At 54.2% G+C, this 25,175-nt stretch overlaps 1 protein-coding gene across 4 annotated transcripts in view; it reads right to left on the bottom strand.

Annotated features, from left to right (window-relative positions):
• The window catches only part of Pde4a (phosphodiesterase 4A), a 27,997-nt gene extending 14,134 nt beyond the window's left edge, over positions 1-13,863 (bottom strand). Inside the window, exons 1-8 of one of the 4 annotated variants that reach the window (XM_052188942.1) lie at positions 13,629-13,863; positions 11,913-12,029; positions 11,035-11,076; positions 6,018-6,206; positions 5,108-5,144; positions 4,949-5,019; positions 3,112-3,161; positions 2,879-2,991 (exon numbers count right to left, since the gene is read on the bottom strand). In XM_052188942.1, the coding sequence (XP_052044902.1) occupies positions 2,879-2,991; positions 3,112-3,161; positions 4,949-5,019; positions 5,108-5,144; positions 6,018-6,206; positions 11,035-11,076; positions 11,913-12,029; positions 13,629-13,825 (816 nt within the window). In that variant the 5' untranslated portion in view covers positions 13,826-13,863. Of the gene's footprint in view, positions 1-2,878; positions 2,992-3,111; positions 3,162-4,948; positions 5,020-5,107; positions 5,145-6,017; positions 6,207-9,893; positions 10,094-11,034; positions 11,510-11,912; positions 12,030-13,628 lie in introns of those variants that run through there. The other 3 variants (XM_052188943.1, XM_052188941.1, XM_052188944.1) reach the window with 3 other exon arrangements.
• Positions 13,864-25,175: the final 11,312 nt, after the last annotated feature.

Consider the following 25,175-nt stretch of genomic DNA (forward strand, 5'->3'; position numbering starts at 1 on the left):
TTGGAGGTCCCCTCTTGGTCCCCCCATGTCCTTTCACACAGGCATCTTCTGTGACATTGGGCTTAGAGCAGAAAGGGCATTTGCTCCCTACCCCAGCACCCCACAGCAGGAACACTCTCTCATAGGCAAGCAGGGGGGCGGCAGACAGGAGGGGTGAGCCACACTGAAGACTGTGGGGTCATTTTCCTCGGGTCTACCCAGAGACCCTGGACACAGACACGCATACACACTCACACAAATGCACTTAATCCCAATTGCCTTCAGTCTGTCTCGCGTCACAAAGCTCAGATGCTCAGATCCACCAACCAAAGGTACACACCCCAATAAGTCAGTCATTGACATTTGGGGGTCACACAACCCCAGATACATCAAGTAGTACTGACTTAACAAGTACACCCAAACACCTTTCAGGACCAGGTAGGACACCCAGCCATTGCAGACGCATGCACATCCAGATGCAGGTTAGTCACACCCAGCCAGAAAGACACCTTCCCCAGTAAGACTCCCAAATACACACTCACACTCACACACAGGCACTGCCATCCATGCACAGCCGTGGGTCAGAGAGAGGCCACAAAGCATGTTATATGGCCCAGCCGCATATGAACACAGCTGAAGACAAGTGCCCTTCCCATGGCATCACAGGTGCCCCCCACCCTGACCCGACCTTGCACCCCCTACCTGGTCCCACCAGCCCACCAGCCAGGGCTTGGAGCAGGTCTCGCAGAAGAAATCAACCAGAGGCATGATGGAAGCTTAGCTCTGGGCACACAGACAAGGTAGGTTTGGCCCAGTCCCTGGGTCAATGGTTCCTGGGGACCGGGGGGCAATGGAGGGGAGCAGCTGGGGAGGAGGGGACAAGGTCCAGGGGAGCCGCGGAGGGGCCTGGGCTAGCCCAGCAGGACTGGGGGCCCCTTCCCCTCCGCGCTCCCAGCAGCGGCTCTGGTTACATCCTCTGCCAGCCCCTGGTCCTGACCGGCCCCCCTGCAGCAGAGGCGGGGGGCAGCGGGGCACCTGTGCCCATGGGGACAGGCAGGTGAGTGCCCTGGGAAACACTGTGCAGAGGAGGCTTGGGGCTGCGTGTGTGCAGTGTGTGCACGGTCCTGTGTGCGCGCTCTCGCTCGCTGGCTCGCTCACTGCGGTACTGGAGGCTGCACTTGAAGTCAGGTGGTGCTGGGGTGGGGGGGTGTTAAAGGGGCACCGGAGCCCACGGGCCTCAGAGAAGGCTGCTGTGGGAGGCGAGGAGGCCCTCGCACCTCAGTGAGGACACACCTCATCCAGGGACACGGCCAGAGAGAAACACTCCACACCACACACATGCCTCGAAGCACATATCCTCAAACCCAGACACCAAATGCTTACACACACACACACACACACAGCCACAGTCTCAAGGCCACAATACAGCCCTAGCTGTGCATTTAAACACAGCACATCACACAAAGGTCCTCAGTCCCACCCCTTTCAAGAGCCCACAGGCAGTCACAAACTGTGCCCAGGTTCTGACACTTAGAGGTGCAAACCAACACAAATTCTCTCTCTCTCTCTCTCTCTCTCACACACACACACACACACACACACATACACACACACACACTTCAAGAAACAGTTTAACCCGATCTCAGGGACACAACTGTCCGTGAACTCCTTTTCCCAGACAAGCTCCACCTACATGGATGTAATGCATCCCTAAAGGAAGGCTGCCTCCACCTGCACACTCATTTCCTGACAGACACCCGCCCACCAGGGCTGCAGGCTCCCAGAAACAATCCATATGGCCTTGCTTACTGAGGGGCGTCCCCTGGAGTTGGGCAGATGACACTCCACACAGCCGGGCACAGAAGCCCTAAGCGCCCCCGCCCCCCTTTACATGCCTAGAACTTGCACAAAGCCAGAGATACTCAGATTCCAACCCTGCAGCACAGCCTGGACACCCACAGTGCACTGCCTGAGCTCTGTGCAGAGGCACACACCGTTCTGGTGGCCCACACCTGCACACACCTGCTCAGAATGACTCCAGATGCACTGCAGACAAGAAAGCCAGCCACCAGGGCTGGAGATGGCGCAGTGATTAACAGCACTGGCTGCTCTTCCAGGGGACCAGGGTTCAATTCCCAGCACCCACATGCAGCTCACAACTGTCTGTACCTCCTGTTGTAGGGGATCTGACACACAGACATACAGTCAAATCACCAATGCACATAAAATAAAAATAAATAAATAGTTTTTAAAAAGCTAACAGCCATATAGGTTGGAAGCCAGGGAGACATCCTCAGAGACTGCACGAGCACGAGACCTCTGTGAGCAGCAGTCATCTGTAGAAAATAGGTACAACGAAACCCCTCCCATCCTGCTCTCCCCCAGCACAAGGCTCCCCCAGCTCGGAGGGGCAAGCTACTTTTGTCAGACCTCGGCCCCGTCCACCACCTAAAATAGGTGACCAGCTCTGTACCCAGCCCCTGCTCCAGACCTGGCATCCATTGCACTTCCCAGCTCAGTAACTGGTTCCGCCACAGTGGGCCCAGCTCCACACCAGTCACCATGCCCGATAAACACATAGGTCGTGTCATGGGTCACCCATGATTTCTGAACACCCCAGCCACCCTGCTTAGAGGTCTGCTCACCCTCCAGAGGACTAACCACTCAGCACACACACACACACACACACACACACACACACACACCGTTCTGAAGTAGTCAGACTGCTCACTGGCCCAAGATTCACCTTGGGGACCGGTCATTCACCCTAAACATTCGCCCTGTGCACGGCCCCACCACTCCAGCCACCCTGCCCACCAGTCCCTGTCTTCAAGCCGGATCCACCAGAGGATTCCCCCAGCCCTCCACACAGAACTAGCTGGGCCTCAGCCTCGCCCACCTTGTGTGAGGCCATCTCGCTGACAGAGCGGTAGGTCTGCATGGTCTCCAGCTGCTCTAGACACCAATCCAGCTCTTCCAGGGTCTCCCGGGCCAGCTGCTGGCATGTCTCCTCTGAGAAAATGGTGGCCAGGGAGTGACCTAGAGGGTCCCCAGACAATCTTCCACCCCAGTGATGAGGGTCCACCCAGGGTACGGGGCCCCTCCCCAACCTCTAGGCCTAGGCTTAGCTACCTGACAGTGTGGCCTTGCAGACAGAGGGTGGGCCGCCCAGTGGGGACCTCCTGCAGGAAACAAAGAGAAAAGACTCCAATGTCAGCCTGTGCTCTCTGCAAACCAGCCTCCTTACCCATGAGCAGCACCCTCTTACAACCCACCCTCTCCATTGCGATCACAGGTGTGTACCCCCTCCTTGTACACAGGAAGCTATGGAGGAACCCAGGGCTCCAGGCAGGTCGGACGAACTGAGCCCCGGCCCCAGTTACTTATTTTTGTTCATTTTTGTGGTGCCTGAGATTAAATCCTGGCCTCGGAATGCAGGGCGAGCATCCTACCACGGAACTGTGTACGCGCCGTATGCCCAGTCCGTATATAGAGAACATGGTGGCCCAGTTACATGAAACTGGATCGATTTCTTTTGCAGGTGACAATGTCCGAAACAGGATCTCACTGATGCACGGGCTGGATTGGAATTGGAGATCTCCTTGCCTCAGGCCCCGGGTCCTGGGGTACTCCACCTGGCTGGACTCTGCCATCACTGAGCCTACACTGCTCATCTGTGGTAGGGCCAGATCCTGTCCTGGGTTCTCACACTGCCTCCCCTCCCCTGCCCCGCCCCCCCAGCTTCTGAAACTTTTGAGAATGGCTGTTACGTGAGGGCTGGTAACTCACGGCACACTCTCAGCTCTAAAATAAGGAGGACCATCTCTCCCCTGCTTTTTTTTTTTTAAAGACAGGATCAGACTGTGTAGCCCTGGCTGGCCTGGAACCCACTGTGTAGATCAGGCTGGCCTGGTCTTGAGCCCAGAGAACCCCTGCCTCTGCCTCCAGAGTGCTTGGATTAAAGGTGTGTACAACCAAACCAAATTTTAATGTTTAACTGTGAGTGAGTGAGTGTGTGTGTGTGTGTGTATATAAGTGTGTGTGTGTGTGTGTGTGTGTATACGCATGCACATGTGACTTCAGGTGCCCTCAGAGTCCATAAGAAAGCACTGGAACCCTCAGAGCCGGAGTTACAGGTGGTTGTGAGCTGCCCCACGTATGTGCTGAGAACTGAGCTCAAGTCTTTGAGAGCAGGACCCACTCTCAACCACTCAATTACCCATCTCTCCAGCCTCCCCGGCACATTATTTTTAAAACTTTCTTCATATTTATTACGTGTATGGGTACGAAGCATGCAGGCCACAGGCACATGTGGGGGTCAGAGGACAATGGGTGGGAGTCAGTTTTCTCTGTCCACTGTGTGGGTTCTGAAGAACGAACTCAGGTTGTCAACTTTGACTGCAACCATCTTTTATCAACTGAGCCATCCTGCCTGACTTGAGCTATTCTTATTTATTGAGCATATACTATGTACCAGGCAGGGTTCTAGCACTTTGTGCATGTCATCTCCTGGATTTCTCAAAGATGCTTTCTGCAGTTTTTATTAAAACTCTCACAGCGATCTGCCTAGCAAGTCGTCATTGTCGTCACAACCGGGAGCCCAGGGCTGGAGCTGGGGCCGGAGCCTCACACCATCATGGAGGCCTCTATTCCCAGCATCCTTCCCCTGACTTAGGGGTCAGGTGCTGGCTGGCCCGAGGTCACAAAGCTGAATCTGAACCCTGGGGTTCTTTGTTCATTTCCTCCCCTGGAGACAAGGTCTCACATAGCCTAGGTTGCCCTGAAACTCCCCTGTGTAGCCAAGGGTGAACCCGAATGCCTGGTTCCTGCCTCCATTTCTGAGCACTAGGTTACAGGTGTGCACCGACACCCCTGGTTTATGGGTCGGCATGAGCCACATCTTCAGACGGCCATTCCTGTCGCGAGTGTGGGTGCCGTGAGTGTGAGTGTGGGACTCAGAGCCACTTACTTGTTGCTGGGGATGGGCACATTGGTTAAGAGCGAGAAGTTGCTTCGAATGTTGCGGAGACTGGCCAGCACCTGGGGTGGGGGACAGCTGTGAGGAGAGGCTTCCTCCTGCAGGGACCCCAGGGCTGGGTCCCCTCCCCATGGGAGGAGGAGGTCTCACCTGGGCAAACGGTGTCACGATGAGGTCTTCAGCATGCCTGAAATTAAGAACAGGGACAGATGAGGAGCCCGGGTGTACAGGGTGGGCGCCGTGGGCTCAGGACTGGCAGGAGGGCAACAGTGGGAAGAACACAGTGTAGAGACTGCAGAGGGGGAAGGGCCACACAGCGGGTGGGACACAGGAAGGCAGGTGGAGGGGGTATGTATGGGGGGATGGAGAGGGTGTCCCACCCCATAGGGAGGGCTAGAGCCCCCCCCCCCGCCCCCCGAAGCAGGGCTCCTCTTTTGCTGAAGGAGGGGGCAGGGCTCAGGGCCTTGCCCGCCACATGGGACTCCCTGAATCTCCTACCAGGACCAAGCAAAGCAGAGAGGAAAGGAAACTCTAAAGAGCCAGTACTGTACAGGCTTGCAACCTCACTTCCTAAGAGTGCTGAGGCAGGAGAATCACAAGTTTGAGGGCAGCCTGCGTGCTCATGGACACGTAGCTCAGTCCAGGCATACAGGAAGCCTGGGGTTCACCCCCAGTACCCCATAAACAGGGCATGGTGGTACGACTGTAACCCTCACACTGGCGTTGGAGGCACGAGGATCAGGAATTTGAGAGCTGCTTCAGCTCCACAGGAAGTCTGCGGCCAGTCTGGGCTACAGACCCTGTCTAGGATGGAGGAGCAGGAGAGCTGGGCATGAAGGTGACCGGTGGGTGATTGGTGTGGACAGAGCCAATGGGCCATCCAACCTGCACACACTTGTACGTCCTGTGTAAGGGAAAGGGATTGCTTACCCTTCAGCGGGGCGGATAATGTGTGTGGACTGACCACACTGGGGGCTCGGTGCCCCGCTCTCTGATGGGAAGGGCGACTAGTGGCAGGGCCAGGCCTAGGGGATCTGGGAGTAGGGCGGGGTGTGCTCACGCTTCACTGGCGACAGAGGAGTTCCTGGACATCGTCTTCGGTGACATGTCGTAGTCGCTGTCTGAGCGATACAGGAAGGACTCCCGGCGCTGGCTGGCGGCCCCCGCGTGCAGCACAAGCCCTGGGCTCGCCTGCAAGTCCAGGGGGCTGCGGCCAGGGGATGCTGTCGGCCCATTTTCTGCATCCAAGCTGCAAGGGACAAAAGGGAGAGGAGTCAGGGGGGCTGAGATGGTGCTGGTGAGGTCACGAGGTATGAAGGTGACAGAGAAGGTTTGTGGCAAGGATTCTGTGGGACAGAGGGGCTGGGAGTTAACTCAGTCGGCAAAGTGCTTGCCATGCAAGCAGGGGGCGTCCGTTCAGTCCTTGAAGGCAACACACTTTCCTTAATTTTTTGTTTGTTTGTTTTCGAGACAGGATTCCTCTGCGTAATCCTGGCTGTCCTAGAACTCACTCTGTAGACCAGGCTGGCCTCGAACTCATAGAAATACTCCTGCCTCTGCCCTTACTTTTCTGTATACACACTTTCTGGGTCTGAGGACGTAGGAGTTGGTAGAGTACACTCCTAGCTTGTCTGAGGCTCCGGGTTCCACGCCCAGCATGGCATAAAACCAGGAGCGGTGGTACACGCTTGTTAACTCCTCCCCCTTAAAACCAGGAGCGGTGGTACACGCTTGTTAACTCCTTCCCTTGGGAAGAGAAGGCAGGAAGAGCAGAATTCAAGACCACCCTGGGTTTCATGGAACCTTGTCTTAAAACAAAACAAAATGGAGGGGGGGGGGGAATGGCGCGATGGTGAGCAGATAAAGATGCTTGCCCATACAAGCCAGCTGAGCTGAGTCTCCACTGAGACACAACGGTGGGAGAAAGAAACAACTCTCACAGTTGTCCTCTGTGTGGCCTACACACACACACACGCACACACACACACACACACACACACACACACACACACACACAGAGCTAGTGTGCTGGTTCACATCTTTACTATGAGCATTTGGGAAGAAAATCTGGGTATATAGCCAAATCTTGTCTAAATTTTTAATTAATTTAAAATTTTAAGGGTGACTGAGACGGCTCTATCCTCTGATCTCCACTCCAATGAGCCTACACACATGCCTACCTGTGTCCACATAAAATAAATAAGAATGCTTAATTACACATACACACACACACACACACACTGGGAGGGCATAATTCTGAAGTTTTCACAACAGTCTATTGTCCAAGTGCCCATCCAAAGAAAAGTGTTGTGGGCTGTCAGGATACAGGGGTCGGAATGGCGGCTCTCAGGAAAGGCCTATGTGAAGACAAACCTCGGTTCCAACTTTAACAAGCCAAGGTGACCTTGCGTTCACTGGAAGGACCAGACCTCCCATAAAGTCTTTGCTAGGCAGTTTAGTCCCAGCATTTGGAAGCCAGAGGCAGGCAGATCTCTGAGTGTGGGGTCAGCCTGGGCTGACCAGAGCTCCAAGGCTCCCCAGAGAAACTCTTTGTCTTTTTAAGGCTTTAAAAATTAACTGAGGGGCTGGAGCCACAGCTCAGCTCTGAAGAGCCCTGGATGCTCTTGCAGAGGACACAGACTCGATTCCTCCCTCACAAACACCTGTAACCCTCCCTGGTTTTGGTGTCTGCGGGAACCGGGCACACACATAGGCTAAAACCAGACAAAAAAAAATGTTCTAAACGGCTGCCAACTACCAAAAACAACATAGCTAAAACCACCCAGCAACTCAGGAATTGATATATTTTAACAAATTCAGACCGTGGAATAGTATATACTGTGGAATAGTATACACTGTGAAAAATGGACAGCTGATACACTAAATTCTATGTCTGTTTGCTTGTGTGCATGGGTACACACATGTGAGTGTATGTCACGGCCCATGTCTTCAGAGAACAATGTGAGGGTCTCAGCTCTTTCCTTCCCCTGGGGTCCTGGGGTTGAACGAGGTCTTCCTGCTTCACCACGAGGCCCTTACCTGCTAAGTTCCCACTCTGCTGTTCCCCTCCAATGAATTTTACTAAAAGATGCGAGCCAGGGAGAGGAACTGGCTCCGAGGACACAGCATCTGCTGTGCAATCACCAGAAGCTGACTTCTGGTCTCCAGCATCCATGTGAGGTTTTTTTTTTTCCGTTTTTTTTTTTCATATTTTACTTATTTTATGCAAATGAGCACACTGTAGCTGTCTTCAGACACTCCAGAAGAAGGCATCAGATCCCATTACAGATGGCTGTGAACCACCACCTGATTGCTGGGAGTTGAACTCAGGACCTCTGGAAGAGCAGTCAGTGCTCTTAACCACTGAGCCATCTTTCCAGCCCCCTACTTCTCAAATGCTTACTGTCTGCCTGCTTCTGTTCTAATGCTTTGACACACTGACCCACTTGTTTCTACCACCATTTCTTGAGGTGGATGGGTCCTGTTAAAGCCCAAAGAACATGAAAACTGAGGCACAGAGTTACCACCTGCTACCTGGTGGCCTGCCAGCCGCCTGCCAGCCACAGCCTGTCTTTGCAGGACCAGAGCAGTCTGAGGCTCCCACTGCGGACCCCCTTCCTTGGCCCTCCACGCAGGAGCGTAGGCTATGGCTTCCGGAGAGTGAGACCCACTCAGAGCCTGAGCGGTCTCTCAGCTGGCATCCTGGTGGCAAATCTGCCAGCCCTTAGGGAAGCGGTGCGCGTCAGCAGGAGCACAGGGGCCCGCATGGTGAGGAGAGGTCCCTTGGGCCCCGTTGTTTGTGCTTCAGGCCTGAATGTCCCCTGAGCTGAGCGTAGGCACAGGGGACAGGACTGTGCTCCAGACCTGAAGCTGGGGAGAAACAGGGTCTGGTAACCTTAGCCTGCAGTGCAGCACAGCGACCTCCACTGATCCCTGGGATCTACACTGTGGAGGCAAGGTGAATCCCACAAGCTGCCCTCTGACCTCTGCGTGCACACAGTCATGCACAAGCCCAGTCACACACAAGCACACAGAAATACACATGTAAGGAAAGGACATCCCTGCCTCTCCTGTCTGTCACGAGCTACAGTAGGGCAGAGAAATCTCCACAGGGGGCAAAGTCGCAAACTTTTCTGAGAGAGGACAAGATGTCGGCACTACAGCCCCCACTCAGATAGTGTGGCTAAAGCGACCTGCTCTGGACTCTCGCCTCAAGCTCGGGAGACGATGTCACAGGAGCAGGAGGGGCTGCGTCTGGATCGCCAGCAGCAGCACCGGAAAGATAAAGCCAGGGTCTCCTGGGCCACAGAACCTTGGCCCACCAGTGAGCTTCCGGTCCAGTGACTGCCACTGCCTCAAAGAACTAAGGCGAGGAGGCAGTGACGTGGTTCAGCAGGGAAAGGTCCAGTGTCCCAGGGACTCGCTCGCACAGTGGAGGGGGAGAACGGGCACCTGGAAGTTGTCCTATGACCTCGGTCGTGTGTGTCAGATGATAGAAGAATGCAATGACAAAGACACAAACACAAGTGCTACCGAGTATGCCCATGCTGGGGCACACATGCTCACATATACATTAGCACCCCATTTTCCAGGCAAGGAAACTGACATGAGGAGGTCACAGAGGATGTGTGGGGCTGGGCTGGAGCTCAGCTGGTAAGGCCCGGCCCACCCCGAGCCCTGGCTCCCACCCCAGCACCGACAGGCCTGGTGGCGCATGCTTGTTTTCCCAGCACCCCAGGAGGCAGAGACAAGACCAGCTGTTCCAGGTCAGCCTCAACCACGCAGCAAACTAGAGGCCAGCCTGGCTTAACAAACAAACAAAACGCTGACCAATTTGGTCAGGGGTGGCTTTGAACCTGTGGCTGCTTGGCTCCGCATTCTGGGGGCAAAGGACAGAGACAACCTGCTGTCCCCCAGGTTCCTTGCCCTTCCCCACCTGCTTGCCTCAGAGGAGGTGCCAGGAAGCCTCTGTAGAAAGGACTGGTTGGCTCTGTGAAGGTCACTGGGAGGTTGAGTGCCGGCTCTGGCGCGTGTCCACCAGGCCGGCTCAGGGTGCCACCGCTGTTTGTAGGACCGGATGTCAAGTCTTGGCACACTAGGGCAGGGGGCCTGTGTGTCCATACCTGTCATGCAAAACTACACAGGATGGGGAGGGTCAGGTGTCCCAGCTGCCCAGGTGTCTGTTTTCATGCTCCTGTGACCTCACAAGAATGCCGTGCACGGACACTGTGGCTGTCTCTGATCCAAGTGGTTATCAAGCGTGTGTGGGGGGGGAGTATTTTGGTGACAGTGTCTTCCTGGGCAAACGAAGGTGTGTGCCAGGCTGTGCAGGGGTGTTCTGTCACTGTTAACATCTGTGATCACTTGTTATGGTCATAGGTCACCTGCGGGTTCTCCCAGCGCCTTGTCTAACCCGGAGACCCTGGTAAGGTCTAGAATACCAAACACTGGGTGACCTAGCTTAACCCGTCTGTGGGTGTGGCCGTGTGTTTTTGCTGGAAACGGTGTGTCTGTGTCCATCAGGGTTTCTGCAGATTGTGCAGTGGGGCAGGGAAGAGACGTCTTAACTCCAGAAAACTTAAAGGTCACTTCCTGGCAAAGCTCTACCCACCCAATTCAAAATGCCTTTAGGGCATTCTCAGGCACCGTCCCCACGCCAGGCCTTGGCTTTCAGTCTGACTGCCCCGGCTAGGGTGGGGGTAGGGGTTGGAGAAACCATGTAAGGCCTGGCTCTTGGCCAATGGCTTGGGAATGGAGCCCAGGTGACAGGCTGGACACCCATATTTGCTGCCAGGGAGAGTGCTAGATACTCAGCTTGAGGGGAACAGAAAGGCCCAAGGAACCCTAACTTTGAATAGACAGGTTGAGGTGGAAATTAACACCCAGTTTAGGAGCACGACCATCACAGGCACCCACATTATTAAGCTTAGGGCAGGGGCAGGTTCCCTTGCTAGATATGAGAAGCTATTTAGGAGCTTCCCCAAAGGGAAGCTGCTCCGGAAAGGGTCCTCTTCCCACAGACAGGCAGGAGCACCTTCAGGTCACAAAGAAAAAGCAACTGGCTGCGGGCCACCCACCTGACACATCTGTCCGGAGGGTGTCGAAGAGTGTCCTCCTCGCTGAAGGAGAAATGGGTCAGTGACTCCGGTCCTAGGGGCAATGCCAAGGCTGGGGGTCGGGGCCGGGCCCGGGGTGCTGCACTGGAGCGCATGAGAGCCCAGCGCCGTCGGGGCCGGCATTGGGGACCAGCTGCTGCACGGGACGGTGTGCGCTGCACGCTGGGCCCGAGACGCCGGCGATCGCCAGCACCGCCTCCACACTTGTCGCGTCCTAGCCCCTGGCGCCACCCCCGTGGTCCCCCACGGGACGGGAGCACCCGGGTGCCTGCGTCCCCCTCGCGCGAGTGTCCGCAGCGCCTGCCTTCCTCTCGCTGAAGAGCCCTGGGAAACTGGGCGCCCACCTCCCGCCGGTCCCACCGCGGGCCTTGGGGACGCCCGCCCGGGGCTCCGGTTTCCCCGGCTCCCAGCCCGCGGCCCTTCCCTCTGCCCCGGCCCCGCCTCCACCCCTCCCAAGCCTGACGTCGAGCTGTGCCACCTCCAAGTCTCAGATCGCCACCGTGTGCCCGCGGGGGAGCCAGATGCACCCCGAGGGCGGAGTGCAAGGCTGTGAGATCAAGACCCTAGGGAGGGACTGGGGGGGGGGGCGTATGCTGGGGGGCGGGGCTGAGGACAGGAGGAGGCGCAGAGTCACACCCGAGGGACATTTATGTCCCCCACACCTTGGGCATCCTAAAGGCCAAACCTCTACTCTCCTTCCCCGCCCACTTCTTGCTCAGCGCCCCGGGTGACTCCCAACTACGGGCCAGCGACAGGGAGGAGACCCAGCAACACCCTGGGCCCAGCTCCAGGCCACCAGAGTCCAGTCTCCAGGAGAAAGGGGTGTTTGGAAGGCACACCGGATGTGGTTTCCAGACCGCTTCCTGAGGCTTTCTGTCCCCACAGTCCATCCACAGTCTGACGAGGCAACTATCCACACCTCTGTGCCATGAGGCCGTATCACCAGCGAACCAGGCCTGGGGAGGGAGGGGCTGGCTGACAAGCCTGGGGGCGGGGCTGGGGGTAGAGGAACACAGACTTAAACCCACCCCTCACAGGGCCACGCCACTGCACAGGCTCTTAGACGCTGGTAGAAGCGAACTTGTTCCCAGGTGTGTTAGCTCAGGCCTGTGACCCAAGCAGTCTTGCTCTAGGTTGGGACAGCCTGGGCTACAGAGTGGAGCCTTACCTCAAACCACAGGGCTACATAGAGCTCAGATGGTAGAGCACCTGTCTAACACACACAAAGGCTTTGGCCTGAACCTGCCTGGTGTGCCGTGACAAAACTATAATCCTAGCGCTCAGGAGGCAGCCGCAGGAGGGTCAGAAGTTCAAAACCACCCTTGGTTATATAGTGAGCTGGAGGAGGCTAGCCTGGGTTACATGAGACTGTCTCAAAACAAAACACAAAACCGCATCTGGAGAGAGGGCTCTGTGGTTCAAGTGCTCCTCCAGACAGCTTTGAATTCAAGTCCACTCTCTACATGGTGGCTCTCAAGGATCTGGAGCGGATCCCACACCCTCTCGTGGCCTCCAAGAGCACCATGCACACACGGGGCACAGACACACATTCACGCAAAACATCACACTCATACAAAGTAATGATTTAAAGTAAAAACAGACAAAAAAGCTAACCCACAAAATAAAAAAAAAATTAAAAAAAGAAAGCAACCAGGCAGCGGTGCACACCTTTAATCCCAGCACTGGAGAGGCAGAGGCAGGTGGATCTCTGTGAGTTCAGGGCCAGCCTGGTATAGAATGAGTTCCAAGCTAGCCAGAGCTGAGCAGTTAGCCTGCGAGTGGATCCCAGCACCTACCCAGGGTGGCTCACAGCTGCCTGTAACTGCAGCTCGGAGGAGGGAGGGGGCAGTGTTTTCTTCTGGCCTCCAGGGGCACGGAACATGTGCACACACGCATAAGTGCACATAACTTAAAAAAATAAATCTTGGCTGGGTGGTGGTGCACGCCCTTGATTCCAGCACTGGAGAGGCAGAGGCAGGTGGATCTCTGAGTTTGAGGCCAGCCTGGTCTATAGATCGAGTTCTAGGACAGCCAGGGCTACACAGAAAACCCCTGTCTGGGGGGGAAAAAATCCCCTGAAACCCTTGTATTTATGCTTATGTGTGAATGAGTGGGCGTGCCTTTGAGCACAGGGCACTGGTCCCTGTAGCTGGAGTAAGGGTGGTTGTGAGTCCCCCCACGTGTGAATGATTGGGAGCTGAACTTCAGCAAGTACTCTTAACCTCGGAGCCTCTCCCAGCCCTACAAAAAGAAAAAAGCACAGGCCCTGGGGTCATAATGGATGCTGGGTAGGCCTCAAGTCCCCCAAGGCATAACCACAGCTTCATGTAAGCACAGGAAGTGATTGCCCTGCATTTATTGAGCACCTACTGCATACCCTATCAGATTTCTCCACAGCAACTCTAGAGGGCAGGATGATTTTTATCTCTACCTCAAACGGAAGAAGAAAAAGGGAGTCTGCAGCAAGCCGCAGCCCCCGTCCAGAGCCCCACAGCCCGCCTCGCAGGAGAGCGCAGGACGGCCTCGAACCCGTGTCCTGAGCGGGGTGCACTCACCCGGCCCACGCCTGGCGGCCCCAGTCCTGCACGCTGCCTCGGAAGAGCCGCAGGCGTCTGTAGGGCGTCGGGGCGGTGCTGCCGAAGAACGCGGACACCGCGGGGGGCCCGGGCAGGAACGCGTCGTCCTCGGCCGCCGCCTCCGCGAAGGCCGCCGCGCGCGGCTCAGGGATGCGGCCCCAGCCCCGCCGCGCCATGCGCCGCCCGCCCGCCCGGCCGCTCGCCCGCTCGCCCGGCCGCCTCGGCCCTTCCGGCTGCGCTCGGGCCGCCCTCGGGGCGGAGCCCGGCCGGCCGGGGCGCCGCAGACCTCAGGAAGCCCAACCGCCTTCCTCCAGGGCACGCGGCTGGAAGTAGCGCGGACCCCTGGATGCCATTGCTTTCTGAGTCATCCCACTCCCAAAGACCAGGGTACCCCAGGCTCTCGAGCGCACCCACAAATCCCGGTGGCGTTCTGAGAGCACGGCCACTGACACGGCGTCTCGGATTGAGATTGTAATTTACTGCTTGTGTGTGTGTGTGTGTGTGTGTGTGTGTGTGTGTGTCGGGGGGGGGGGTGTCAGGGTAAAACAGGGTCGCTGTGTCCTTCTGCCTGGCCTGGCGCGCCTATGAGACCAGAGCAGCCTCACACTCAGAGAGCGACCTGCTTCTGCCGTGCGTGCGAGCGAGCCGGCGAGCGAGCGAGGCCTGGGATGAAGGTGTGCGCCCAGATTTTCCAGAACTCTTACAGCACACACGGACACCGCGCCCAGCCCCCCTGGGCCCACAGGCAAACGCGATGCCCACACGACAATGGGGTCCCCCATGTCCCACAGTCCTTCACGCACGCCAAGAAATGGCCCCACAGTGCCTCACGTCCCTCCACCCTGCAGTGGCTCCACGGCACCCTAGAACGTCCCCACACGAGCTGAGACCACCACGTAAGCTTGGGCGTATCTCTGGACACAAGGCATATGACCAAACCACGGTGATGCCACCAAACTGCTGACAAACCCTAAGGTCTGTCGAGGGGGTCAGTGGGTTAACCCACGGCTCTTAGGCCAGAGCTAGATTTCAACTCTGGCTTTATATCAGTTATTATTTATTATTGTGTGCGCGTACTCCCCTTGTACACATGCGTGCGAGGCACAGTGCACACGTGGAGGCCGGGACACCGTTCAGCACTTGCTCTTCCCCCTCCACGTGTGGATCCAGGGATTGGACAGAGCACAGGAGACTTGGCAGCAATCCTCCTTACCCACTGAGCCCTTTCACTGGCTCCACTCCCAGACTTTAGGACATAATCTGATACATCTGCCGCCTGGCCTGCCTCGGTGTGCGGCCTGTCACTCTCCTGAGGCCCCTACCACTCCTGTCTGTCTGCTCGTCTCTGCAGTCTCCTGCAGCCCAGGCCGACCTTAAACTTGCTTTGTGGCACTGCGAGTGTAAACATCTGGTCCCCCTGCCTCCATCCTCCAGCGCTGGGGTGACAGGTGTGAGACACCAGGCCCAGTGTGTTTGGTGCTGGGGATGAAACCCAGGCCTCAAGCACGCCTGGGAGGCATTCCCTCAACTGAGCCACGCCCAGGGTATTCTTTCTACCTCTTTTTTTGTTTTGTTTTGTTTTGTTTTTTGGGTTTTCGAGACAGGGTTTCTCTGTGTAGCCCTGGCTGTCCTGGAACTCACTCTGTAGACCAGGCTGGCCTCAAACTCAGAAATCCGCCTGCCTCTGCCTCCCAAGTGCTGGGATTAAAGGCGTGCGCCGCCACCACCACCTGACTCTTTCTACCTCTTAAGAGGCCCCAGAACCCCCAGGCACAAAGGCTCACGCCTTTAATCTCAATTCTCTGGAGACAGAGGCGGGAGCTCTGTGTGAGTTCCAGACTAGCCAGGGCTACAAAGTGAGACCCAACTCTGGGAAGACTGGGGCAGGGCGGGGGTGGGGAGACAGAGAGAGAGCAGAGCCCCTAAGATGCCATCAACTTCCCCATCCTGCTTTGAGGCTTCCCCCACCACAGTTCATGAGACAACCCCAAGAACAAGTCTTGCCTAAAGTGGCAGGCCCAGCAGACCAGGGCCACCTGGAACCCAAGAGGTGACCACTGTGACCCTGTGGGGCCTAAGGCAGCCCTTTTGGTGGTGAGAAAAGCAGTCAGAGATGGGAAGACTTGGACACAGCCAGCCAGTGGCTTAAGGCCTCCCGGTCTCTTCTTCCCCTCCCCCACCACATGCCTGCCCCGTGTGCCAGCTGCGTGCCAGCCCTGTCTGCTGGGCCTCCTGGGTAATGACCAGATGGGCACCTGCACTTCGTCATGCAGACGCTTGCTCTACGTCAGAAAGGGGCACACACTCTGAGGAAGTGCCTTGGAGAGACACCTTTCTGTTCAGAGTTATTGGCACTAGTGCCATGGGGCCCAGAGACATAATGGGCTAAACCTGAGCCTACCGTTACGATCAATGTATCCACTTGACTTGCCAAATCACTTTCACACAGCCTCAGTTTGCCCAACTGTAAAGAAGGTACAATAAATATGCTGGGCTCGGCGGGTGGAGTGCTTGCGTAGCCCACACACAGCCCTGGGGTAACATCCCCAGCACAACCCAGTGCTATTCCAATGCTCCAGAGGTGGACACAGAAAGACAGTAAAACTACTTAGTGAGTTCAAGGCCAGCCTGGGCTCCATGGTCTGAAAGCCCCAGGAATGTCGAGACATAAGTGGCTAACTCAACAGTTATAGCTGTTATTACCTGAGAAAATGTGTCATGGTGTGCAAGCTGGGGACAACGGAATGGGGACAGGGACAGTCATTCCCGGTATCCAGCACTTCCCAGCCTGTCCCAAACACTCAGGAGCCGCCGATGGCTCACTGGGTAACAGAGCTTCCTGTCAAGCCTGACTGACTAGGGTCAGTCTCCAGGACCCGTATGGAAGAAGGTGAGGACAGACTCCGTTTTCCCATCTCCACGGAGTGCTGTCAAATGCGTGTGCCCGCACAGTAACCAGTGTACACACAGAGATCACGCTCACAAAGGCAGGCATGGTGGCTTCCATCCCAGCCCTGGGGCCTTGAAGGCAGATAAAGCAGTGAGTGTGGGGCCAGCCTGGTCTACATAGCAAGTTCAGGGCCAACCAGAGCTCAAGGAAAAAAAAAAATAGGGAGAAGGGAGCCTTATAGGAAAACAGCCTGTTTAAGCCTATCTCAAAGTCACATGACCTGTGAGTTGTCTTGTCAGAATCTAAATTCGTTTGCTTGGGTTGGTTTACTCTACTCAAGCTGTGTAAACCCAAGCAGGACTTGAACTCCTGACCCTCCTGGCTTTTCTCCTAGCGCTGAGACAGCAGGCTTGTGGTGCCACACCCTGCTACCCCACAGTTGGCCAGACTTCATCAGGTGAGCCTTGTGAGATGGCTTTTGTAGACTTCCTAAAAATCTATAATGGCCTTTGCCATGAAATGGTGGTAACTGTATTCTACATCCGGTTGCCCCTGTAGCTGACCGTTTCAGAGCCTCAGACCACCCAAGCACACCCGCACACAGTTAAGGCTGGAACACGATTGTGGGCCCAGCGCTGGCCAGGCAGAGGCCAAAGAATCAACAGAGTCAAGGTCAGAGTTGGCTACAGAGGGAGTTGGAGCCCAGTCAGGGCTGTATAAGACCTTGTTACTATTTTGGGGCCTGGAGAGATGGAGAGATGGCCCAGCTGTTAGAGGCATGTGCCACCCACTCCCTCTAGGGACCTGAGACAGGTTCCCAGCAACCATGACACAACCACCAGTCATTAGGGCTCCTATAGAGCCCCTGCAGGCACACACTTAAAACATGGTTAGCTAGGCATGGTGGTACACTCTTAATCCACTCCTAAGAGGCCAAGGCAAGTGGTTCTTTGTGAGTTTGAGGCCAGCTTGGTCAACGAAGCAAATTCTAAGACAGCCAGGAGTATGTAGAGAAACCCTATCTGGAAAAAAACAAAAACCAAAAATAAATAAATAGATAAACAAACAAACAAATCTTTTAATTCTGTTACGTTTATGTGCTGTGTGGTGGTTGTATGGTGCCTGAAGAGGCCAGAAGACGGTGTTCGATTCCCCTGGAACTGGGAACAGAACTCAAGTCCTCTGCAAGAGCAGCCAGTACTCTGAACTTCTCTCTTAGCCACCTCTCCAGCTCTCGCTTTTATTTTTCATTCTTGAAATGTTTATTCAGTGATGTGTGTGTCTGTAGGCACATGTCTGGAGGGCGACCTCCAGAGGCTGTTCTCTCCTTCTACCAGGTGAGGTACTGAGGTACCTTGGGACCAAACTCAGGTCGTCATAGCTACAGCAAGTGCCTTCCCCTGCTGAGTCACCCCCACCCCCCACCCCCACCCGTTGCCCAAGGTTTGTCTGAAATGCATGTGAAGCTGGGCATGTCGTATGCACCCGTCACCCAAGTATTTGGAAAGGCAGTGAATCAGGGTTTAAAGGAACCCAGATCTATATGTAGAGACTCTGCCTCAGGTGAAGAGTGGGGGGTCTTGAGGGACAGGGGCAGGACATGGAGATGCCCAGCAGGTGAAGACACTGGACGTGAGGCAATCTTTGGAGTCTGCGTGATGGAAGGAGAGAACTGACTCCCCAAAGCTCCCCCCATGGAAACCAAGGCTCATGCATCCCCATCCCAATAAGTAAATGAATGTAATTTTTTTTTAAAAGCCAGGGGAGGGGCTGCTGGAGAGTTGATTAAGTAGTTAAGGGCACTGCTGCTCTTCCAGAGGACCAGGGCTTGACTCTCAGCACCCACGCACAGGCTCACAATCCTCGGAAACTCCAGTTTTGGGGGGGAGATGATACCCTCTTCAGGACTCTTCCGGCTCTGAAAATACACGGCATATAAACACGCATGGAGGCAAAACGCCCATACATGTGACATAAATGCAAATTTTCATTTTTCTAAAAACGAAAGTTTTCTGGCCTGAGAGGGTTGTATTGGATATGTATAGCCACTGTGGGGCCCTACAGAAGCAATCAGGGTGTCGTCCTGCAGTCCACTCCCACGGGGATTCTGGCGTGGGAGTGTCACTCAGTGGCAGAGCATGTGCCAAGCATGTTCCAGGCCCTGGGTTTCATCCCAGTGCGGTAAAATAAGTAAATAAAAGTGAACCTCATTTTTTTTTAACTGCTTACAAAAATTCCTAGAAAGAAGTTTTCCCTGACTCCAGATGTGGTGTCACTGTGCTGCGAACTTGGGGTTTCCAACTCTTGGCCCTGTCGACTCTTGGGGATTAAGTGACCTTTGCTCTGGGAGGCTGTCCTGGGCAGCAACCAGTGTCCCTTGTCTTACCCACTAGATGTCAGGAGCACATGACAGCTTTGCTTATGACAAGCTGAAATGCCTACAGTCTTGGCCACGGTCCCTGAAAAGCAAGAAGACAGACTGCAGGTTGAGAATTCCTACCCCAGTGGCTCTAAGATCCAGGCTTCATCCACCAGGACCCAGGAACGTCTCAGGCCAATGGGGACAGACTCTTTCCCGTCGACTGACTGGCTAAGTCCCGCTTCAGTTACACTGTACTGATTAGAACCCCTCGGGTTGGTTTGCTTCTTTAGTCTTTAGTTTTCAAGTCAGGGTTCCTCTGTGGAGCCCTGGCTGTCCTGGAACTTGCTCTGTAGACCATGCTGGCCTTGAACTCAGAGATCTGTCTGCTTCTGCCTCCTGATGCTGGGATTAAAGGCGTGCTCCCCAGGCTAGAGGAGAGCCAGGGGTGGGGTTCTTTCCAGGACCAGTTCAGAGCTACGAAAACCAGAGGCCAGAGAGGAGCAGTCACATGGACAGGGTTACCCAAGCTGGAAGTGACAGAGCTGAATTTTAAAAACCATTTATTTTTATTGTGTATGTACAGGAGTTTTGCTTTCATTTATGTTTGTATGTATGTATGTATGTATGTATGTATGTATGTATGTTAATGACTAGTGCCCAGAGAGGCCGCCAGATCCTCTGGAACAGTAGTGAGCTACCATGTGGTGCTAGGAACTGAATTCAGATCCTCTCTAAGAGTAGCCGGGACCACTAAGTGATACACCATGTCCTCAGACCCTGCGATGGTGACTCTTGGTTGTGAACTTGACTATATCTGGAATGAGCCACCACCCAGAAATGGAGGGCGCACCTGTGATCTGGGTCTTGAGGTGGGAAGTCATACATTTAACCCGGGCCACACCTTCTGTTGGGAGATCGGATAAGGATACAGGAGGAGGAGCTTTTCTCTTTGCCTGCTTGCCCTCCCCCGGGAGCACAGCCACTCCCTCACTGGCCTTAGAGCCCAGTTTGTTGGGATCCAGCATCTACTGAAGACCGGCTGAGACATCCAGCCTTGTGGACTGAACAACTACTAGATTCTTGGACTTTCCATTCACAGCTGCCCATTGTTGAAATAACAGGACTGCAGCCTGTAAGTAATTCTAATAAATGCCACATATATACATACACACACATACAACACACACATACAACACACACACATGTGACGATATGAGAACATGCACACAGAGAGAAAGAATGATTGATTAATTCTGTAAGTTCTATGACTCTACAAAATTCTGCCTAATACAACCTCCTAGAGCTGGATTTCTATAAATAAATTTTTTTTTAATTATTTTACTATTGCCGGGTGTGTAGTGGTGCACACTTTTAATTCCAGCAGAGGCAGAGGCAGGCAGATCCCTGAGTTTGAGGCCAGCCTAGTCTACAGAGAGATCCAGGACAGCCAAGGCTATACACAGAAACTGTCTCCAAAAACAAACAAATAATTTATTTTTAAAGATATGTATTGTGGGAGCCGGGCACGGTGGCGCACACCTGTAATCCCAGCACTTGGGAGGCAGAGGCAGGCGGATTTCTAAGTTCAAGGCCAGCCTGGTCTATAGAGTTCCAGGACAGCCAGGGCTACACAGAGAAACCCTGTCTCGAAAAAACCAAATCCAAAAAACCAAAAAAAAAAAAAAAAAAAAAAAAAAAGAAAGAAGAAAAAATCCAAAAAACAAAACAAAAAACATAAAAGAAGACATGCACTGCGTGCGTGTGGGTGTGTATGTATCCACAGGCAAGTGCGGTACCCACAGAAGGTAAAAGACAGGGCCGAGCTCTTGAAGCCATAGTCGCAGGCAGTTGTGAGCCTGTGATGCAGAGCTGGGAACGGAACCTGGCTCCCTCTGTGAAAGCACTGTGTTCTTTAACTGAAGACTGTCTCTTCCGGCCCTGGGACTTTTGTTTGCTTGTTTTAAGACACGGTTTCACGTACTGGAAGTTATGTCCTTGAATGTCTGATCCTCCTGCGTCTTCGTGAGATGTGCTAGGGTTGTTACTGGCTTTCCTGTGCCCGGTGTACACAGCGCTGGGATGAAGTCGGTGCCGTTTGTTCCAGCACAGAGTCTATTGACTGAGCTATGAGCCCAGCTTCTTTTAAAAGATGTTTAAAATGTTTATTTCTTGTGTAATGTGTGTGCACCATGGGCTTGGCATGCCCACAGAGGCCAGAAAGGGGCACCGAGTGCCTTGCTCATCCGAAGGACCAGGATTAAACTCCCAACAACCACATGGCAGCTCACACCCACTTATAATTTCAGTTCAGGGGGATCCAATGTCCTCCTCTGGCCTTAGTAGACACACATCGCACACGGACTGACATACAGACAAAGTACCCACACATATAAAATAAAATAGTAAGAATGGTATCATTCTCCAGCATCAGTCTCCAGAATGCTAGGATTCTATGTGACTGTCACACTCTGCTTATGTCCCTTCCCCAGGCAGTAAAAGGAGGTCATTAGCCACTCCAGACCAAGCCCTAGAAGCTGCCCTTTGACTCCCTCTGCCTCTGCTTCAGGACCTTTGCACAGGCCTTCCTGACTAGCACCTTCACACTCATACTCACTAGGTTTCTGCTCAAATGTCACCTGACCTGACCTCGGGATTCCGCTGTGCTTCCTGTCACACACGTCATCTGCATTATCTGATGGCTTTCTTATTTCTGTCTCAACCACTGTCTGAGAACTCTAGACAGGAAGGCATTTTTTTCTCTTTTTGAAACAGGGTCTCACGTAGCTCAGGCTGGCCTGGAACTTGCTATGCAGCAGTGCATTGCTGTGAACTCCGGATCTCGTCACCTGCCTCCTGAGGGCTGGGATGGCAGGCGTGAGCTCTGGGGCTAGGGGTGAAACTGGGGCTTCTTGAATGCTGGACGAGCAGTGCATCAGCTGAACCCACACACCTGAGTGGTGCGCGTCTGGAGACAGGAGCATCTTACAGCTGAGGAGGCTGGAGTCACCAAGCAAAGCAGGGGAGGGCGGCTGCGTTTGATTTCTTTCAAATCAAGAAGCTAAGCAGGTGCCGGGCAGTGGTGGCACATGCCTTTACTCCCAGCAGAGGCAGGCAGATCTCTGAGATCAAGGCCAGCCTGGTCAACAGAGAGAGTTCTAGAATAGCCACGATTAAAATCCTGTCTCAACAAACAAAACAAACAACTAAAAAAAAAGCACACAAGTTTTGGGCAAGCCTGATCTACTACTGAGTTCCAGAGTATCCAGAGCTCTACAGTAAGATCCTGTCTCAATAACAGCAACAAAACCAAAAACCGAAACCAGACTGGGCAGAGAGCTAAATGCTTCAGAGCACTGGCTGCTCCTACAGAGGTCCTGGTGTCTGATTTCTAGCACCTACACATGCTATAGGCTTACAACCTGTAACTCTGGTCCCAGGGGATCCAATGCCTGATCTGGCCTTCATGGGCACGACATGCACCGGTTGCACAGACATACAGACAGGCAAACCATCCACACACATAAAATAAATGAAAAAAAATTAAAAAACAAAATCTGGCAGTGGCAAGAACTTGTAATCTCAGAGTCAAGGGAGGTGGGGCCTGGGGCTCACTGATCGGCCAGCTTCCTCTAAGTGAGGCGCTCCAGGCCACAGAAAGACGCTGTCTCAAAAAACAAAACAAACAAACAAAAAAACAGGTAAGCCAGCTGTGGTAGCACACACGTGAAGCCAGCCTGGTCTACACAGGGACAGAAACAACGGTGGACAGCTACTGGGACAGATGCCCAAGTCTGCAGGCACACCTACGTGGACAGCTGGCCAGGCTCAGTGAAGGATTTCATCCCAACAGTAAAGTGCTGGGCTAGACAGAGAGCTGGGTGCTTAAGGACGCGTGCTGGTGTTGCAGAAGACATGGTATATAAACCCACAGCGGGTGGGTCACATGTGCCTTCCCGCCGGAGAATCTGACGGCCTCTTCTGACCCTCAAAGGGACCTGCGTGCGCACCTGGCACGCCCACATACACTTGGGTCCACACACAGAAAATGTAGTAAGTCCTTATCTGGCAGAATGCCGCAGAGGCGAAACACTCGCCACGCAGGCTTAGGGACCTGGTATCATCCACGGAACTCAACGGCAGAAGGAAGAACCAACTCTCTGAAGCTGAAGCTGAAATCAGCGCGCGTGCTCCTCTCCTGCTCTCCACACCGGCTTCTTTTCTTTATCAGTGTGCGTGTGGCTGAGCACGGTTGTACATACCTTTCACCTCAGCACTTGGGAAGAAGCAGGTGGGTGGATCTCTGTGAGTTTGAGGCCAGCCTGGGCTACATAATGAGTTCTAGGTCAGCCTGGACTTCACAGTGAGACCATTGCCACAAAGAAACAAAAACCAATGAAATATAATAACATTCTATGTTTAATAATATTTGTACTGTTATTAATATTGTGTGTGGTCTGGGTGTGACTTTGGGCACAGTGCAAATGAGGGTTTTTTTTCAAGATTTATTTATTTATTTTATGTATATGAGTACACCATTACTCTCTTCAGACACACCAGAAGAGGGCATCAGATCTCATTATAGATGGTCGTGAGACAACATGTAGTTGCTGGGATTTGAACGCAGGACTTTTGGGAGAGCTGTCAGTGCTTTACCCGCTGAGCCATCTCACCAGCCCCACACATATCATTTTAAAAATTCAAATAACAAGGCATGGGGACACACACCAGTAACCCAGTACTCAGGAAGCAGAGGCAAGAAGATCTCTGCAAATTCAGGGCCAGCCTGGTCTACCCAGCCAGCTCCAGGATAGCCAAGATGTCCTACACAGAGAGATGCTGTCTCAAAAAGCAAAAGAAAACAAGTCAGGTGAGGTGGCCCAGGCCTTCAGTCCCAGAATTCCAGAGGGCAAAGGCAGTATGGTCTCTGAGAGTTCTGGACCAGCTTGGTCTACACAGCGAGTTCTAAGACAGCCAGGGTTATGTAGTGAGAACCTGTCTCAAAAAAAAAAAAAAATAGTCCCCAGCCAAGGGTGTTGTGTGCTGTACCCAGGAGGTCGTGTATCGGGGTTCCTAGGCCTCAGGCAGGAGAGGGCTGGGAATTGTTCCTGGGCCAACTTTTCTTTCAAGTTCCTCCGGAAGTGTCCACTGAGTGGCTGTTCCCGCTACAGTGGCCTAAGTGGCGTGGAGTTAGGGGACACGGTTCTGTCCCAGTCTGCGGTTGGCCGGCCTGGCGCCCAGCTCCCCCAGGCATTCAATAAACATGAAATAATAATATTATGAGAGCCAAGGCTGCACGCAGTCCAGCAGAGGGCGCTCCCAGAGCCAAGTTCCTGACACGGGGACAGGCCTGTGGGAGCGCAGCAGAGACCACAAAGGCAGAGGACCCCAGTGGAATCAGACATCACCCACGGAAGACACACTAGCCCGGCTGTATGTACGTCCCTCGGGGGAGCCAGAAAGCGCTCCTCTGGATGGAGAGAAAGTCGGAAGGTCCAAAGAGTGGTAAGAGGCCAACTCTGTGCCCCCCTCCCCTCGCCTCTGCCTTTCCTCGCCTTCCAGCTGTCTTTGACAGATCACAGTGAGGCTGTGACTCAGCCCCATAGAGCGCGCCAAGAATGCTATCTCGCAGACATGCCACCCCCCACCCCAGGCCAGGGCTGAGGGTTGAGGGCTGAGCACAGAAGCCACCTCAAATTTAAAAAGCGCCTTCCCTGGGGTGGTGTGTTATCAGCCTAGTGAGGTGACTGCACCCTTCGTTGCCCTGGTTACCTGGGCTGCACAGTGGAGAGTGGCGGGGATCCCCTGTGTGTGCAGAACTGAACTGTGCATGTTCTTGGTCCCCTCCTCCTCCTGTGCAGGACGCTGGCACCAATGCCACCTCTCAGTCCACAAGCCAGTCGACTGTCCCAGCCCGGGCCTCCACAGGCCACAAACTCCCCAAGGGAATCCGAAACCCGAGCTGATTCAGGGACAGGCTGAGATTCCTGCTTTTGGTTTCTCACTACAGGACAAGATGATTTCACTGTGGCATCCTCTGATTTCCTCTAAGTCCAGGCACCTGGGGCAACAATGTCTGTTAAATCCTTCTCCCCCTGATTCATCAGGACTCTCAAACTGATTCCTGCCTAACTGGAAACCACGGCTCAGAGGGCAAGTCTGCAAAGATGCCAGGGAGACCTGGACCAGAAACTTGGAGGCACTTGTCTGAGATTGACGTAGGAAAAAGGAAATTTTGACCTCTTTGATCTGCAGTCTCCTGGCCAGTCCAACTGGG

This window comes from Apodemus sylvaticus, chromosome 7, assembly GCF_947179515.1.
Source record: "Apodemus sylvaticus chromosome 7, mApoSyl1.1, whole genome shotgun sequence".
Taxonomy (NCBI): Eukaryota; Metazoa; Chordata; class Mammalia; order Rodentia; family Muridae; genus Apodemus; species Apodemus sylvaticus.